Source organism: Camelus ferus, chromosome X (assembly GCF_009834535.1).
Source record: "Camelus ferus isolate YT-003-E chromosome X, BCGSAC_Cfer_1.0, whole genome shotgun sequence".
Classification (NCBI taxonomy): domain Eukaryota; kingdom Metazoa; phylum Chordata; class Mammalia; order Artiodactyla; family Camelidae; genus Camelus; species Camelus ferus.
This window is the reverse complement of record NC_045732.1, coordinates 32,904,716-32,924,061: the sequence shown is the minus strand read 5'-3', so window position 1 is coordinate 32,924,061 and position 19,346 is coordinate 32,904,716. Positions and strand designations below refer to the sequence as shown.

Sequence of the window (19,346 nt, the reverse complement as noted above, 5' to 3'; positions counted from 1 at the left end):
CACACAGCCCACTTTCAATGATTGATCAACACAGCAGCATAAAGGCCCATTACACTTCTAATCTGGGACAACGCCAAAGGGCTATCCTAGCTTCAGAGCTCCCAGTGAGTTGATCAAAAGCCTTCTCTGTGCTTGTCTGGAAATCCAACTTCTTCCTTTGGTCAATATACTTTCAGACATTTCCTTTCACAAGTGTTGATCACAATATATTCCCTAATAAATGTCCTGTAGCTTAAGCTCCCATCTCAGAGTTTGATTCCCTGGAAACCCAAGCTGCTAAAATATCATTTTCCACTGTTGTTTCTCTTGAACCTTCCCTTCTGTTTTTTCACCCACTATCACTGGCCTAGTTCCGTCTGCCATTAACTCTCATTTAGAATGATAAATCTTAACTTTTTGTTCCACAGCCAAAAAGGCATCCAAATTTAAATTTCCCATAAGCACACTTCAAAAATGGTTGCAGCTCATTGCAGGCTGCTGTGATAATTCCAAATCCATGCATTTCTCAAAATTTCCACCTACAAATCAATATGCTATGACACTGACTTTAGTATATGCTACCTGTGACTCAGTCCCCCATGAAAATCCCCCCTACAGTTTCCATACACACCAGTGGTTTCCTAAGACTCTCTTCCAGTGGGGATTCACTGCCATGGGGATCTGCCCTAAGAATAAACTTTAGTCACTGATAGATAGGTGTTAGTGGATGACCGCCCCGATTTCCTTACCCTTCAGCATGACAATTCTCTCAGAAAGTTCCCAGTGATGTTCGCCAGTTCTCAGCAGTAATCTGATATCTAGCTTACTTTTTATTGACTTTCTCCCTTCAGCATCTAACTTCCCCATTCTGTCAGTGTGCTTCCTGTGATCATCTCTCAAATAAACTACTCACAATTAAACTCTTTTCTCTGGGTCTGGTTTTGAGAGAAGAAGCACAAACTAATACTGAGAACTGATCAACCAGAATATTGCTAAAGGCCCCTAAATGATCTCTCTGATATATCTGCCCTCTCTTGCACCTCCTGTTTTATATGCTACCTTCAGATATTTCTTTCTAAAACTCAGTTGATTCATGCCCCTCAGAAATCTTCAATGGCTCCCCCTGCCATAAGAAGTAAAACAAAACTTGGTCTAACAAAGTCTGCCTGTATTTCTGTCCATCACTCTGCATTGGCAACCAGAAACACACACTCCAGACACATTCCCCACCCTGTCTTCTATTTACAGAAAGCATCTCTGTGTTTTCAATAAGGTTGTTTCCTTTGCTGAAATGCCCTCCCCACCATATTGGCTGATAAATCCAGCTCATCCTTCAAGGTCCAGATCAAACCCCTAAGAAGCCTTCTCAGACTCCCACTGCTAGGATTAATATTTCCTACCATGCTTCCTAGTGCCATGTTTAAACTTCTGGTGTATGGGTGTGTACCCTGTATTGAGATGATTTATGGGTATCTATTTCCACCACCAGATATGAACCTAGGAGGCAGGAGCCATATGACATCTTCGTATCCAGCGGTCATATTTGAGATAATTAACAAACCTATATTTCAGCTCTGACCAATCAGAAAGGACAATGGATCAAAGTCCTGAGGCACCTTTACAAGTCATGTGTTAACCGTTTAGTTGCTGCTGAATTGTTGGGAAGTCCAGGGGGGGCCTAAGGGAGGGGCTGTGGTGGCTAGAGTCAAAAGTTACATCATAGTGGCACTCAAACAACTGAGTATAGGAGGAAAAGCATTTGTTAAAATATTTTAACAAACAGTATAACTGGTTGAATGTCAGCTTTGTTTAAAACTACTGTACTTATCAAGGCTTTCCAAATTACAGGTCTTTTGTAAATGACTGTTATATAATTAAAAACAGAATTGAAAATGGGCACAAAGTTTTTTTTCTAAGGCCACTGATACACACACACACACACACACACACGCTGACATATTTCTCTAACCAGCACAAATAGGAACATTCTCATATATGTATGAAAAATTTAGTCTAGTTTTCTTTATATCAGATTAACAACTGTTCAGAAGCAATTACATTTTTATCTCTTAAAATATTATAAAAGCCTTCCAACAGTAATATCAATAAAAATGGAGTTTGCCTTCTTTACAGGCTTAGCTTGTCCAAGTCATAACGGCAACATTAATCCAACTATAAGGGACCGCCCTGGGAAGAACAATCATCATCATGTCTTGTAAATATTTTTCAAAATTATGAAGCCTGTAAAATCTCTTGTGTAGCCAGCAATATTGACTAATTCATCTTTACTTAACTGTACCCTGAGTTGCCTTTAACGTCCCCAAATTTCTTCTAAAATCCTTCAAACCAGCATGTTAAAAGAGTTCATATCTGATCAGTGAAAATATGTTTTGAAACTTTATGGTCTCAGAAATTCTGCCAAAATCAACAAAAAATGACTATACAAAGGAAAAACATATTAAATCTGATTACTGAGTTCTTAGCTCCATTTCTGTAACTTTAAGAGTCTGATTCATGAATCAGGGACTCTGTTTTATTTAAGAGAGTCCCAAACATTCCTAATTCAAAACGTTCTACACTGTGAGTTCCTCTTATGTTCCTTCTCACACATAGCAGACCTCACTGCCTTACATAGAACAGGAAACTCAGATTTAGTATGTTTATCAAAAATAATAATGGCAATTCTGAATGACCTGCTCCCCTTTATAAAAGACTCGTTAAAATTCTACAACTAAGGAAAATCCACCATTAGGACTGTTATTTGATGATGAAAATAAAAACCAAAATTTGTATTTCTTAAAACCACTTCAAATCTTCCAACTTACATTAAAAATGGCAAAAGTATGCTACTTTATTGAAATGCTTGGAATAGGCTCAGTCTAGCTCAAAATCTACCTATCACGCAGAGAATTATAAATGGGCTTCATAAAGCCAAATGCCTGAAAAGTGACGGGAAGCTTTCAGAAGATGCTAACAGCTATGACTATGGTGACATGTGAGGTCAAGCCAAATGGAAGCAGAGAGTAGGGGTAGGTGGGCTGGCTCTTCACTCACAGCATATTCTATCACAGTGGGAGTAACTGGATCATTGTGGGTGCCATTCTGAAATTTTCCTTTTGCTTGTTAATAGCACCGGCATTCAGCCCACTCTCTTCCTTGGAGCAGCCCTCTATACCTCCTATGCTAGGAACAGACCCTTCCCTAAAACATTCTTTGCTGAGGGAAGCAAGGATGAGAGGCTAGGACTTCCAGAGAGTACAAGATTGCTACTGGCTGCATGCTTTCTACACTTGTAAATTGTATCCACTTATCTACATTTTAATAATTTCCTCAGCAGGATCTAGTCATCATGGGGCATTTAATTCTCCCCCAGAAAGGATAACTTATTCCTCTGCTGAATTACAGTCACTCAACTCTTCCTTGTTACTCTTCTACACTTCTCATTTCCTCTCCCAACAAAAGCCTGTAGGAATACCCCTCACTCCCATTTCCAAGCAAGCAATTCTATTCAGGGACCATTAGGGCAATTTGTATAAATGAATGCTTTATTAAAGAGAAAGGAAGAAAACTTCACACATATCCAAGTCTTTAACCAATTTCTCATGTATCAATTAAGCATATGTACATGTTTTTAGAATACCTAGTCCTATAAACATATTCTCATAGGATGCTGTCTGGTTTATAAACTGGTTTATTATTTGAAAGTATTTGTCACAATTTTAAATGTAAAGGTCTTAACTAAATACTTCTGCTTCTAGGAATAGGTCCCCAAAATAAATTCAAATAAATGGACAAAAGAGTAAAGCATTAGACTTGAGATGTATGCTTCAAAGCTCTGATTATTTAGAAAGCTAATGACTGAAATGGAAAACTAACTTTCCCTCTGGTTTATTTATTAGAAAGGGGAAATGTAAATTACATTTTAATTTCTTCTCATCATGCATCTTTCCCAGTATGGTAGCTAATAATATTTTATTAATGATTTTGTTACCTTTGAATACACCACGTTTCCAAGGGCACACATGTAGAATATATGGAGCAGGATTATCAGGGTCTATGGTGATGTCTGGCTTTCCCCACACCATTGGAAGATCTGAAGATACCTACAAAAGAGAATTCAAAAACAGGAATTATATAATGTTAAGATTTACATGAAATCAGTGTAACAAGCTAGAGCATAGAAAAAAATGAAATTTCACTTAAATACTTCCAAGAAAACTGTTCACTTTTAAATGAAAAGCAAACCAGGAAAACAATACATACAGGAGAAGAAAAATCTGAGATCTAGGGAAAAAGAGAACAAATGAAATGATTCTCACAAAAAGAACAATGTTTACTTCCTCTTGCTACTTGCAATAAGATCACTGATGCTTAGAGTATCTTTTACGGGCCATGCACAATTTTCTTTATGCAATTTGATGTACAAAAGATGAACCATTTCAATGAATTTCTACATCAATTTTATTATAGCATATAAGTGATACTTAAGCAGCATTTGACCACAACTCTGGTTTGTGAAATGCAACTTTCATTTTACTGAGTGCTTCTATCTTGCCACCCGCCACTGCCCAGGCAAACACTAATCTACTTTGTCCCACTATAGATTTGCCTATTTTGAACAATTTATAGAAAAGAAATCACACAGTATGTGATCTTTTGTAACTAGCTTTTTCCTCACTTAGCATAATGTTTTCAAGGTTCATCTATGTTGTGGTGTGTATCGGGACATCATTTCTTTGTACTGATGAAGGGTTTTAAATTGAATGAAAGCCACATTGATAAGCTTAGGGAAATTTGGGGTGTTTCCATTTTTGTCTAGTATGAACAATGCTGCTATGAAAACATGTACAAGTTTTTGACTAGACATAGATTTTCATTTCTCTAGACATGTGGACATATATCTAGGAGTGGAATTGCTGGGACATGATAACTGGATGCTTAACGTTTTAAATTACTACTTTCCAAAATTCTTTTTGAAAATGGCTGTACCTTTTTTCTTTCCCACCAACATTACATTATTGTTCCTATTTTTCTACATCGTTTCTCAAACTTTTCATTGTCTGTTATTTTGATCATAGCCATCCTAGTGAGTGGTATCTCCTTGTGATTTTGATTTGCACTTATCTCAGATTAATAATGCTGAGTATCTTTTCATGTGCTTATTGTTCATTTATATATTCTTTCAGGGAACTGTCTATTCAAATTCTTCACGCATTTTATAAAATGTGTTACTTGTCATTTTATTACCAAATTTTAAGAGATGTTTATAAATTCTAGAAACAAGGCCCTTATCAGATACATTGATATTTTCTCTCATTCTGTGGGTTGTTTTCTCATTTTTTTTTTCCAGGTATCATTTGAAGCACAAACATTTCAACTTTGAAGTCCAATTTATTTACTGTTTTGGCCCTTGTGTTTTTGATGTCATAGCTTTAAAAGTAATTGCCTAACTCAAGGTCATGAATATTTACTCCTATGTTTTGTTCTATTATTTTTATAGTTTAAGCTGTTAAATTGTAGTCTATGATCCATTTTGAGTTGACTTTTACACGTGGTACAAACTAGGGGTCCAAATTCATTCTTTTGTATATGACTATAGACTTGTCTTAGCATCATCATTTAAACAGACTACTTTGTCTCACTGAATTCTCTTGGTAACCTTGTCAAAAATTGACTGACCATTATTAAAAAATGCCTGTTTCTGGACATTCTATTCTATTCCATTCATCTACATGTCCACCTTATGCCAATTTTCTTTAATATGATAGTTCTGTACTTAAGGGTTTGTAGGAAGTTTTAAAATCAGACAGTGTGAGTTATCCAATTTTTTTCTTATTTCATGAGATTACCTTGGCTCTTCTCTGTCCCTTACGTTTCTATATGAATTCTGAGATTGTTTTATCAAGGTCTGCAAACACATCAGTTGGGATTTTGACATTGTGTTGCACTTGTGTATGTATGGGTGACGTTGTCATCATAACTCTATTATGCTTTCTGATCCATGAGCATGGGATGTCTATTTATTTAGAATTTCTGTAATCTTCAATAATATTTTGCAGTTTTCAGTGTATAAATCTTTACCTTCTTTCGTCAAACTTGTTCCTAAGCATTTTATTCTTTTTGGTACTATTATAAATGATCATTAATTTCATTTTGGATTGTTCATCACTAGTGTATAGAAATGACTGAATTTTGTATACTGATCTTATTTCCACAAATCGTCTGAATTAATTTATTAGGTATGATAGTATATTTAGTGGATTTGGTATAGTTTTCTATTTATAAGGTCATGATATTTATAAATAGAAATTGTATGATTTCTTCCTTTTCATTGTGCATGACTTTATTTCCTGTTCTTAACTAACTGCACCAGCTGGTACCCTCTAGTATAAAGTTGAACAGAAGTGTCAGGAGTTGAAATCCTTGTCTCATTCCTAACCATAGGGAAAGTCAGTCAATGTTTTACTAATAAGTGTGATGTTAGCTGTAGAATATTCATGGGTGTCTTTTAGGATGTTTCAAGCACACATGGAATATTATCTAGGATAGTCCATGTCTTAGGACATAAAAGAAGCCTCAATAAATTTAAAAGGGCTAGAATCATACACAGTACATTTCTGACAACAACAGAATTAAATTAGAAATCAAAAATGGAAAGAAATTTGGGAAATCCTTAAATAGGTGGAATTTAAAACAGCAGTCTTAAATAACCAAGAAATCTCAAGGGAAATGAGAAAATATCTTGAGCCCATATAGTGAATGATTCCTTTCTTTTACTGTATTTTCAACTCCAGAATTTTTTTTTTTAATCATTTCTATTTATTTACTGATATTACCTGCTTACTGAAGCTTTTAATTCTTCAGATAAGATTTACTTTGGTTCACTGAATGTATTTACAAAGGCTTTATTATAAAGTCTCTACCCAGTAATCCAACATGTGGGCTCCTTCAGAGACAACTTCTAAAGATTGCTTACTTTCTTGTGTATGGGTCATACTTTTCTGTTTGTTTCCTTTTTGTGTCATAATTTTTGTTGCTGAAAAATGTAGATTTTTATATAGGATAATGTGGTCATTTTTGAAATCAGATCACTATCTCATCATGGTTTGTTTATGCTGCTCTTGTTTTTGTTGTTTTGTTATTTGTTGATTTAGTGATTTTTCTGGACTAAGTCTATGAATTCCGCAATCATTGTTGTGTGTGCCCGCTGAATAGCTTAGTGGTCAGCAGTACAAGCATAGCTTGTATTACTGTGCTTTGCTTTATTGCATTTATTTTTTACCAGTGGAAGGTGTCAACTTTGTGTCAAGCAATAGGTGCCATTCTTCCAACAGCATTTGCTCACTTCATATCTCTGTGTCACATTTTGCTAATTCTTGCAATATTTCAAACTTTTTCATTATTATTATATTTGTTATGGTGATCTGTGACCAGTGATCTTTAATGTTACTATTGTAATTGTTTTGTCATTTTTCAGCAATTAAGTACTTTAAAAAAATTTTTTTTTTTTTGGTGGGGAGAGGTAATTAGGTTTATTTAATTTTGGAGGAGGTACTGGGGATTGAACCCAGGACCTTGTATATGCTAAGCATGCGCTCTACCACTTGAGCTATACTCTCCCCCCAATCAAGTATGTTTTAATGAAGGTGTATACATTGTTTTTTTTTTTAAAGACAACACGTTACTGCATACTTCATAAATTACAGTAAAGTATAACCATAACTTTTAGATGCATTGGGAAACCAAAAAATTCACTTTATTGTGACATTCACTTTATTTCGGTGGTCTGGAACCAAACCCAAATATTCCTGAGGTATGCCAGTAACTTGTCACAGGTTTCTTTAAATGCCCAAAACAGTAAATCTTCTACCATTAGTCAAGGAGCATGGCATATGTGCTATGGCACACCTTCGGCACTCAGGTAGTTTACAACTCTACTTTGGCCTTAATTTCCAGCAATTGTGGCTGCAAGATTGTAGGGCTGGAGAGCGGCCAAGTCAAAATGCTACAAATCACCCTGCTCTTACCAAAATTTAGAGGTTTTTTTTTTTTAAAAATAACTTTATTTGTTTGTTTTCTTTGGGGGGGGGAATAATTAGGTTTATTTATTTATTTAATGGAGGTACTGGGGATTGAATCCAGGACCTTGTGCATGCTAAGCATGCACTCTACCACTGAGCTATACTCTCCCCTCCTCAGAGGTGTTTTTTTTTTTTTTTTTTTTTTGAGTAAATACTCCTCATGCTGTTTAAGTCTTTAAGCTCAAGTTTTGAAAATTTTCATATTGAGAACTTTTGGCAGTGTTTTTTATTGCTTTCAAGGAGGAATACATTTATGAAACCCTTTGCTCCACTATTCTGGAAATCCCAGGTCTTCTGCCTCCTATTTTCCTTATTGTGTAACTATTTTATTGGTCACTTTGATAAAATGTGATAGGATTTTACCTGTATCTCAATTATATTCTCTGCCTTTTTATTTTCTCTTTCATATTAAGGAAGTTCCAACCTTCTATTACAAAGTAGTCTTGTAGCAATGAGATTAAATACATGTTAAAGGCTTTTAAAAAAACAATATGAGGCATCATAAAAATGACTAATAGCAGCAATGAAAAATAGGACAAGGGAAAGATATGAAAAGAATATACAGACTTTGAGTTGTTAGAAGATTGTCAAAGTGGAGGTGTACAGCAAGCAGTTGAAAATGAGGGGCTGAAGCTAACACATCTTGTGTGAAAGTATGAATTTGGCATTTGTAACTAAATGATAGTTTGAAGCCAAGAAACTGCCAACTGGGATGCTATACAGACATAAGAAAGCTTTAGAAGATGGAAATTTGAATTAAAAAAATGAGGTTAGAGGAATAAAAGAACCAGATAAGTAACAAACAAGTAACAATGGCAGGGAAATAAGGAATGTAGAATGATATAAAATAAATGGTGAAGAGTGTTAAGAAGGCAGATGGACAGTGCCAAAATCCTACAGTTTTTGAAGGAGTCAAAATAGCTTCCTTGATGCTAACGCAGCTCAAAGAATATACTATGATTGATTAGTGTCTTTTCTTCAAATTCTTCCTAGCTGACTAACCTGTTTTCCCTTCTGCTACTACTGTTGTTTGATTTGCCTGATTGATTATGTGCTTAGCAACCCCAACCCTGTGACTTATGCTTCACCCTAAATAATTTGCACCTAAAGCCAGAAGCTATGTTCCAGGAAGAATGTCACAGAATGATAACCCTAGGAAAATGATCAGATCTTCCAGAAGGCCCTGGGACACCAAATGAATTAGATGAAGATAGGAGAGGCTGTGGGCAGATGACCCTTGAGTGGACCACCTGAAATTCTCACGATGCCTGACGAACTCTTGCAAAAGAACACTGTTGACTGATATCACTGTTGCACCCCGTCCCATTTGCCTACATAATCACCAAGCCCCAATCGCAAGATGGGTTCACAGTCTTCAAGGCATTAGTCTGCTGTGATTCCTTTTGCCCAGTAAAGTAATAAAGCTGCTATTTTCTTCGCTCCCAAACTTTGCCTCCGAGTTTGAATTCGCTTTTTGGGGTGCAGTGGCCAATTATTTGGTAACATTTTGAGACAGACAACATGGGAAAAGAACTCATTTTTCTTGACCAAAAGTCATGGGTGATCTTTGTGGCAGCAGTGTCAACAACAGTAAAGGAGCCCCAAATGGAAAACCATGAAATAAGAAGTGATCATGTAAATACTGCTTTTTCAAGAAGTTTAGCAATCACAGAAAATAAAGAAGATAATAGTTGAAAGAGTATGGTTAGAGACAGGTTTTCTCTTACAATGGAAAATTTTGAGAATATTTATAGATTAAGAAAAATAATCCAACAAAGAGGAAGGTATTGAAAGTGAGAGAAAGGGGTAGAGGGTGGGGAGGAACCCGAATTGGCCCTGAAGGCACAAAAGTCAACTTCATTTTACACATCAAAGAATGAAGATGTAGAATCAGAAGCATCTCAGTGGTCTCAAAGCAAGTACATGATGCAACCTGACATTCTAAAGCAAAGATTCTCAGCCTAGCCTTTCTCCTCAGCAGCATCTCAGTTGCCTCCTGATTGAATTTCCATTGAAATACCAGCACTAAACTAAACATTATGAATGAAAAGAAATGGAAAATTGGTAATGCTCATTAGTATGTGTTGATGAAAAACAATGGTGATCTTCAAATTAAGAGAGGTGATACTTTATTGAGTTGTAATATCCCTAGGAATAAATGTTTTTTAGGTCTTAAATATGTTCCTGTTCTTTATAACTGTTGGTGCTCTTTAAATATAGACATAGGGAAGAACTGGAATAGATGAACAGTATTATTAATACTTTAATGAAATAATATTTAATGAACTGAATATGTAATATCTTTAATTACAGAAAGGGCCTCGCTGAATATTTACATTCTAAAAGTAAAATAGCCAGATTCTTCAGTTTTATTTGTGCATTAAAATGATAGAAATAAAGACTTTATTATTTCTTGGGAGAATAGTTCTGTTATGAATAGAATTCCACTTCTATATTTATTTAGAAAAATACCGTTAATGTAGCATAATTATTATTCTTGAAGACCTACATTTGAAAAAAATGCATTCATTCTAAAGAATAAAATTTAAAAAGCCTACAGACATCACCCTTTCCCACAACAAAATGAAATAAATAATGTTATGAAGTTAGAGAATTTTTTCTTTAACCTGTTTTCATCCAACTCTTAAGACAGGATTCCTTGCTCATCAGTAAATTCCGGAAAGGGAAAGGGAGTGGTGGAAAAACGATTTTTTCCTTATTTATAGCAAATCCATATAGTCATGATTTTTTCCCCTTCTCTTTCCTTTCCTTTCCTTTCTTTTTCTTCCCTTCTCTCCTTCCTTCCTTCCATGTGAAATGTCACCCATTACATTTGTGTCTGTTCATTAAACAAATCTTCTTTGAAAAGCTATTACATGCCTGATACTATGATTTATGCTAGGTATCAAAATATGTATAGGAGAGGCATGCCCTTTTTTTCACAGTTTATAATCTGGTAGAGAACAATAAATAGATAACAGCAATACGATGTAATGTACATGATGGTGGGACAGGTAAAAAAAAATGCCGTGGAAACATATGAAAGGCATCTAATTCAGGTTTATGAGGATCAAGAAGGATTCTTTGCAAAGTGGCATCTAAGACTTAACTTAAAGAATGAGAAGGAGACAGACACAGCGAAGTGGAAGGCAGGGAGTTGGATACAGATTTCCAGGAAGTAGCAAAAGGCAATACTATATACAATGGCCTAAGTGTGGCTGGAGCCAGGAGTGGTATGAGATGCAGCTGATCAGATGGATTTCTGAAAGATGTAACAGCCACTTCAGGGTGCATGGACTCGATCCTGAAGGCAAGATATGACACTGAAGAGTTTTAGCTGGGGATTGACAAGATGAGATTTTCACTCATAGGATTTACTCCCTGTGCAATCCAGTAAGGAAAGAAGAAAATCAACATACACAGTTTTCAAGATTGCCCAAAAAAGCAGAGGGCAAACCCAGAGAATTTCCAAACTTCTGCAGTTCTGTCTAAAACTGAATTCAGGCAGCTGTGATGGATAGATATTTTAAGCGTCTTTGAGGATTCTATTGGGCACACAACCATTTGCAGATAAATGCAAGAGTGGGGAATAGAAAAATTAATTTTCCAGAATATGAAAATGAATAAATGTATGTATATGCATGACTGGGACACTGTGCTGTACATCAGAAATTGACACATTGTAACTAACTGTACTTCAGTAAAAAACAAAATTTATTTTCCGATTTGCTTAAGCAAATCAAGTGAGGAGGGACAAGTACAAAACTTCATAAAAAATAAAGATATAAATAATTTTGCATTTCTTCACATTCCCACTATTAATCACACTGGTAAATGACAGGATACACTTTTGAAATTTCAGACCAACAGGTATCATATCACAATTTTAAAAGCTGTTTAAAAGGTTTTTTTTGAAAATATCTTTTATTATCATGTATAATTTCTTCAACTGAAAATAATATGACTCAAATAAGTAGATTTTAATGTGTTTTATGATTATATTCTAATACTTAGATATAAAACTTGTTTGGTGCTAACTCGACTTTATAATTTAAATGACATTTAAAAGACGTTGGACTAATAAAAAAGAGAATTCTATCTCCTTATGTGACACTGCTTCACCAAGTTAAGTAAAATTAAATGTTTTAAAAATTTCATATAATTCACAGATCATTGGATAAATAAGTTGTGATTTTATACACACACAGACACACACACACACACAATGGCATACTACTCAGCCATAAAGAAGAATGAAATAATACCCTTTGCAGCAACATAGATGGACCTAGAGATTATTACATCAAGTGAAGTAAGTCAGACAGAGAAAGACAAATATCATATGATATCACTTATAGGTGGAATCTAAAAAAATGAGACAAATGAACTTATTTACAAAACAGAAACAGACTCACAGACATAGAAAACAAACTTATGGTTACCAAAGGGGAAAGGAGGGGGAGGGATAAACTAGGAGTTTGGGATTAGCAGATATAGACTACTATATATAAAACAGATAAACAACAAGGTCCTACAGTATAGTACAGTGAACTATCATCAATATCCTGTAATAACCTATAATAAAAGAGAATATAAAAAATAATATATATATGACTGAATCATTACACTGTACATCAGAAACTAACACAACATTGTTAACTATAATTCAATTTAAAATTTCATATAATTCAGTATACTCCTTCTGAAAACACTTTCACACTAAAAAGATTTTAAAAATAAAAAAACTTACCTTAAATGTTAGCATGGTCAATGTGTAATTGGGCACCATTATGGATATATTTGTTTTTTCCCCCACTTGACAGTTGACAGTGATGTGCTCCAAGGCCAATGGTCTTTTTCCAATTCCTTTTATGTCAAAGACATGCTCCATACCATCTTCATTTTGTAGAATAAGTCTGCCCTGTGACAAATCAGCCAAATTTCAGCTCTACATGAGTCATAGTTAGATGGCAAACAGCCTCTTCTATCCTATTAATCTTGAATCTGATTAATGAAATGAGCTTTCAAGGAGGTGCTAGCCATTGACATTTCCAGTTTATGTTTAAATACTTCTACTGAACAAATTAAGATGAATTTTCTGTGAAAAGCTCTTTATTTCTCTTTACTTTCTCTAAGTGACAGAGTTTAATAGGCATTCTCATACATAGCAATTACATGCTTATTTACATCCTTGTCAAAGAAATATGTCTTAAAATGTTTGTTAAAGTACAAATTTCCTTACTGAATAACAAAGTAATGATCTTACTTTGTTAAATATGCTGTGTTAAAAAATAATCTAGATGTAAGTATTGACAGCCAATGACATTGTGATTTTCAGAATATTTATTCCTCACATTAAAACATTTAATAAAGTTCCAAGCAGAGTAAACACTATTGATCAAATTCATGGAAAATACAACTTTTCTGCAAGAAAATTTATCATAAATCATATAGGTTAACATCATACACTGGATTACTGACACATTAAAGCTGAGGAAAATAATCAGTGAGTTCATACCATAATCACACATTCCAAAATAGGTTTGAATGTGAGTGGATAATGTGCAGTTTCACCTGGTCCAACATGTAAAACAGGAGGTCCATAAAACCATTTTCCTTCTATAGTAACTTGATATTTCCATTCATTATTTGTTTCATTATTCTAAAGTATGAAAATAAAGACAGAAAAGTATCAGAGGGATGATGCTGATGAAGGTGAATTACATAATAATTCTTAATATTTTAATAAAATTAGATATTGTATTTCTGATTCTTAAGAATCAACATTTGAAAGTCATATTCATTAAGAACAACTATCAAAAATGTGAACATAAGGGATAAGGATGACTATATGCCCTTTCAGTGTCATACAGGAGCACTGCCTAACAGGTTAATCCATAAATTATTTATTACCTAGAGGAATATTCCTTTGTTTGACTTACTGATCATTGTTAAAATAATAAAATGGTCCTGGTGCTTCACATTCCACTTCTAATTATGTAACCTAAAGTGTTCTAACAGTTAGATTGCTCAAATAGCAAAGCTTACACATCCCATGAGAACAAATTGTTATGTTTTGAAGATTTTTGTTATATCTTTAATAACAGATGAAAAACAATTTTTCAGTCTAAACATTCAAAAGTCCTTATAATTATATTACCTTCATCTATGCTGTATTATCACTGACTAATAGAGAGCCAAGCTACAGTCAATCACTGTTTTCAGTGCCTATGAACCCATCTTAATCAAGTGCTAAGATTACAACTGAGTCTGGAGCAGAGCGATCTGAGAGACCACGAATCTGCTCAGTGCAACCACAAAGCATGGCTTTTGAGTAGGAATTTGATGACGGGTTAAGGAAGTTAGAATTTATTTTTTAAGCAAAGAAATCCAGCAGAAGTGATTAATCAGGTGAGTAATATGGTAACATTTATATTCAGGAACAAAACTGTGACATCAATAGGGAGAAACAAATGGCAGCACACAATGCAATTAGGAAGTGGCAATAGTTCAGATGAGGGGTCGGAAAGACTTTAATTAAGACAGACAGTGGCAATGGGAATGAAGAAAAGTACCAAAAAAGAAGTTTGAACTTACTATTGGAATATTGTGGGTAAGGGCTTTAAAAGCTGGTGTTTCAAAATCAAATCTGGCCTCTGCATGTTCTTCATTCACCACACCTTCAATGCAATAGACACGCACATCATACTTTGATGTCAACAAAATTTTACAAGGGTAGCGTCCAGGACAGTCAGGAACGAAATATAAAGGAACTGGAACATATTCATCTGCAGCTATCAGAACAATTAAAAAATGGTTTAATCACGTTTAATTGTATAATTCCTAACATTCATTTTGAAGTAAAGCAATATTTAATATCATTGTATTTAATTGTATTATATAATCTAGAAGAGACTTGGTTATAACAAGATAACACACTATCCCTAAATCTCCTGGGCATTACAAGCAAGTTTATTATTATTTTTTAAATCAATGACAGAATATATCCTGCATAGGTCACAGGAAGGTGTGCTCCCTAAAGCCAACGAGGGACCCACGCTGTGAAAGATACCACAACCTTTCAGCTGTACTACCAGGAACATCTCTCCTCCTTTGTTGACAGGTTTGGGGAAGAAGAATGGCTGGAAGTTTCCTCAAGGATTTCCAGTGCTCAGCCCAAAAGCAATACATACTCCATTTAACTAGGCAGAACAAACCACATAGTTCTAGCTTAGCCTGCAGGGGCTGAGAACTGAGAGATATATGGAATATTTGGTAAGCATTATTAATCTGCCACCTTTCTATGACTTATGGATGCTCTGTCCCATAGAAATCAAAATAATTTGCAACTTGACCAGCATATAGAAATACTTTTTTCATAGTTAATAACCAAGGGAAGCCAAAGAGGCATGTCCAATGAGTATTTCTCCTATCACTTTGTTATACCATTTAGCATAATTAATAGCTAATATCATTTCTTATGGTGGGCAGGCTATCCATGCTGGTCCTTCCTTTCCAAGGAACACTACTTTTTCTCTGAAGGTCACCATTTTCTTTTTTCCATGAAATGAAAAAGTTATAAAACACTCTCAACCCTAAAGGAGGATGCAGTATAAGAATGTAATAAAAATTTCACTGCTAAAGCTAATGTATTTGGGTAATAGGTGAGAAACAAGTGATAAAAGTTTCTTAGAAATCTAATTCTGTGCAAGGAAATTCTCTGAAGTCAGGAAAACAAATCAAGCTTATCAACCAATGAATCAGACAAGTATTACATTAACTGGCTATAATTTTAATTCACTTACATTGAACACCTCAAATGGTAAAAATGGCAAACCTGTTTTCAAATACACTGAAGTCTATATGCCAAGAAAACCAGTCATTTCTGCAAGAACATTAACTGCTTTAAATCATTTTGAAAACAAATTGAGGATCTGTATATGTATGTTATAAGTTATATATTCTGTGGCATATAATATAAAAAATATTCATTATATATTACATAGAATATATTTTGTGTTGTATATTGCTATGTGTCATATATTATGTTCTGTACAATGCTATACATTGTATATTAAAAAACATTGACTGTGGATCACATTTGAAATCTGTATTACAGCTAACCAAAATCGAAGATTCTCACCTCGTCTAAGGAGGAAACAAAGGCACATAAGAATGTGATTTTTATTCTACCTTATTCAAGTACAAATCTAATTTTAGAATAAATTTTTTTCTCGTCAAAAGGACTCAAGGCACATTTTAGCCTCTGCTGTTCACTGATAACTTTCATTCTGAGTGTAGTATCTGAGTTGTGGCAACACTGTTAGAATAAACCAGGTGAGATAATTATTTGATTAAAATTTGTTGCTTTAGTATCAGAAAGGAAGAAACCCCATTTTTCTCTTGCATGAACAGACTGAAATAAAAATATTTAGATTAGGTAATTTAAATAAAATTAAACTGCTTAGAATAAGAGATTTAAGCAACTCAGCAGTAATTATTATTTTCATCAAAGATAAAGAATAATCAGCCATTTAATAGTAAACAATAATTGAAATGCATGAGCTCATGTATAAAGCTTCTACAAAAAGCTTTACATTATACACCATTTTCTTTTCCTTAAAAATACTCATTTTCTAAGGATGCGGAGTCCGAAAGTGAAAGCCAAGGACAGTCTTAAGTGTCCACTTTCCAACTCATGAAATGTTCATGAGCCAAGACCCTAAGGAATACACAGTGCTAGCTCCCTCCCTTCCAAGTTCAAAAATAAATCATCCTAAGAGTGAGATTCATGAAAATAATGGTTTTATTTTTGAAGATGTATTGCTAAAACAATATTTGTTCATTTTTCTTAAACATCTGAAATAATTTAATTACTTCATGCTAGGAATGTAAGTAAGTAAGAGTATAATCATATAATTCTGAATTATACGATACTTTAATAACAAGAAGCTAATTCTAGATTAAGGCAGTCATCAGTCAGTATCTGCATCTCCTTAGATGTAAAATAGCAGAGGTAGAGACTAGCTTCATATTTATAAACTTGGAAATTTTCCTGGCCACACTGGGTGACCATAACATCATTCTCTTTTAAGGACATGTTTTCTCAAAGTCCTTTCCAATTCTGCACTATAGCAGATGTCGTCCATGCCCTGCCAGGTCCCCTTAGCATTAAAATCCTCCCTGCAGGCCAATGGCTTTATGGAAAACAGCTCCTTTCTCCTCGAGGGCTTTCTCTGGTCTTAGGAGGGTGCTTAGCTCCCTGCACGATCAGGCAAGGAGTGACAGTTAACGCCTGCAACTGTAGTCCTCAACAAATAATGTATCAACGTGGTGGAAAAATAACCCAGCCTTTTTTGCTCTTTGGTTGGAATAACACTGAGGTGAATTCTACACCAACTTGTAGAGATACCCAGTGCAAGTGCGCCCGAAGCACTCACGGTGGCAACTGCTCGTTAACACTCCCTGAACTGGCTTCTCTTTGCTGACTCTTACTCACACTCCTGCGTACACTTCCTGAGATCACCTCTCAAACTACTGGCTCTCAAGATCTGATCTCAGGGTCTGCCGTTGGGGAGCCCCAGTCTAACACATACCCTTAGACTAAGGAAAAAGAGCTTCTTGTCATGGGCCTCATGCTTCCTAGAGCCTTACTCTGAATCTCCTCTGGCACTCTCTCCATGTGCAATGAGCAAGCAGGCCCAATGGGACAGGCCTTCATGGAGCCCAGCCCCGATCCATGTTCCAAGTTCATGGGATGCCACTATTCACAATCCAAAGTGCTTTGAGTCCCTTTCCATTGCCTGCACAGGACTCTTCCTCATGTCAGTCCTCCTGTTGGAAGACTCCTAGAATTAAAGAATAACTGAAGAGGTGCCTAATTCAGGGGAAGATGTAGATCAAGATTATGGGGCCTGAGGTACTCACCAATTTGTACAGGAGACCCCTTACGGTACACGTTAGAGCTCAAGGGAGGAAGAGAATAGGGTGGGCACATGGCCGAGGCCCAGCTATCCTGGGTTGTCATAGTCTAGTGCAAATCTCTGAGGAGGCCAAGAATTCTAAATTCAAACTTAGTCTTCTAGGTTGATATAAAGCTGTATTAGCCAAGGTGGAATAACAGACTATATTCTATTGAAAAATTTGTTAGTTTGATTTACCAATTTTAAAATTTAGGCATATGGTATATGGGCTTCCATCTGTACTGTTGGCTTGGGCACTACAAATGTTAGGGACAATCTGGACTTGTCCATTCCATCCTTACTCTACTAGACATAGCTAACTTGGGGCCTTTTCTTTACAGTTGATCCTGGTAACTGCAGGAGTTGCTAGCGCTTTGTAATTAAAGATCACCAAATATACCTAAATTTAACAGATTACAGTTACTAAAGAAAATAAAGGAACATAAAGAATTCAATGACAAAATACTTAATTTTGCCTAACATTAGCTACTGGAAGAAGTCAGTGTGATCTACAGTTTTTGAAATAACCTATAAAAATGTGCAATTTCAGATCCTAGAATAGGTCATGGTTGGGACAGTAAGTCAATACTGCTGTTTTGGTCAGCTTTCACAACACAACCTACCACAAAACTTAGTGGTTTAAAGAAACGACCATTTATTTGCTCATGATTTTGTGGCTTGACCTCATCTGGTAATGCTTATTTGCTTTATGTGGTATTGGCTGGGCTCACTCATGAATTGGGACCTCAACTGGGAATTCTTTCCATGAGATCTCTAACCTTCTATGAGATGAGCACAATACTTTTCATATAATACACAAGAATTACCAGTAGCAAAAGAATGAGAGCTCTATGTACAAATGGTTATCATATATCTGCTTCTTTCATATTCCTTAATAATCCATTGGCCAAGGCAAGTCCCATGGCCAAGACAAGGGTGCAGAGACAACATAAAAGGTGTACAGGCAGATATGATCCACCTGGGCTTTTACTGAAACAATCTACCATGTCTTAATTGCAAAGTAAGATGCATGTATAAAACTGGTGAGGTGAAAGGTACAATAAACTGAGAGTTAAAAATTCTGTTTTCTAGTTTTAGTTCCTTTTCTATATGGTGTGATCTTTGGCAAACAACTTAAAAGTTTGTTTTAGAACTCAAGTTCTTAGTCTGTTTAAATTAAGGAGTGAGATTTGATGAGTAGCTTTCAAACATTTTATTTTTTGGCTTGGGGGTACTGGGTCTTAATAATACCCAAGACAGAATCTCAATATATAAAACTAATTAATCTAAAGTCGAACCTGTTGAAGTTAGAAGCAAGAAGCTC

At 35.2% G+C, this 19,346-nt stretch overlaps 1 protein-coding gene across 1 annotated transcript in view; it reads right to left on the bottom strand.

Moving 5' to 3' along the window:
- The window catches only part of CFAP47 (cilia and flagella associated protein 47), a 359,639-nt gene that overhangs the window by 105,411 nt on the left and 234,882 nt on the right, over nucleotides 1-19,346 (bottom strand). Inside the window, exons 43-46 of the mRNA XM_032474648.1 lie at nucleotides 14,658-14,854; nucleotides 13,579-13,722; nucleotides 12,811-12,981; nucleotides 3,971-4,082 (exon numbers count right to left, since the gene is read on the bottom strand). Coding sequence (XP_032330539.1) covers nucleotides 3,971-4,082; nucleotides 12,811-12,981; nucleotides 13,579-13,722; nucleotides 14,658-14,854 — 624 coding nt within the window. The remainder of the gene's footprint in view (nucleotides 1-3,970; nucleotides 4,083-12,810; nucleotides 12,982-13,578; nucleotides 13,723-14,657; nucleotides 14,855-19,346) is intronic.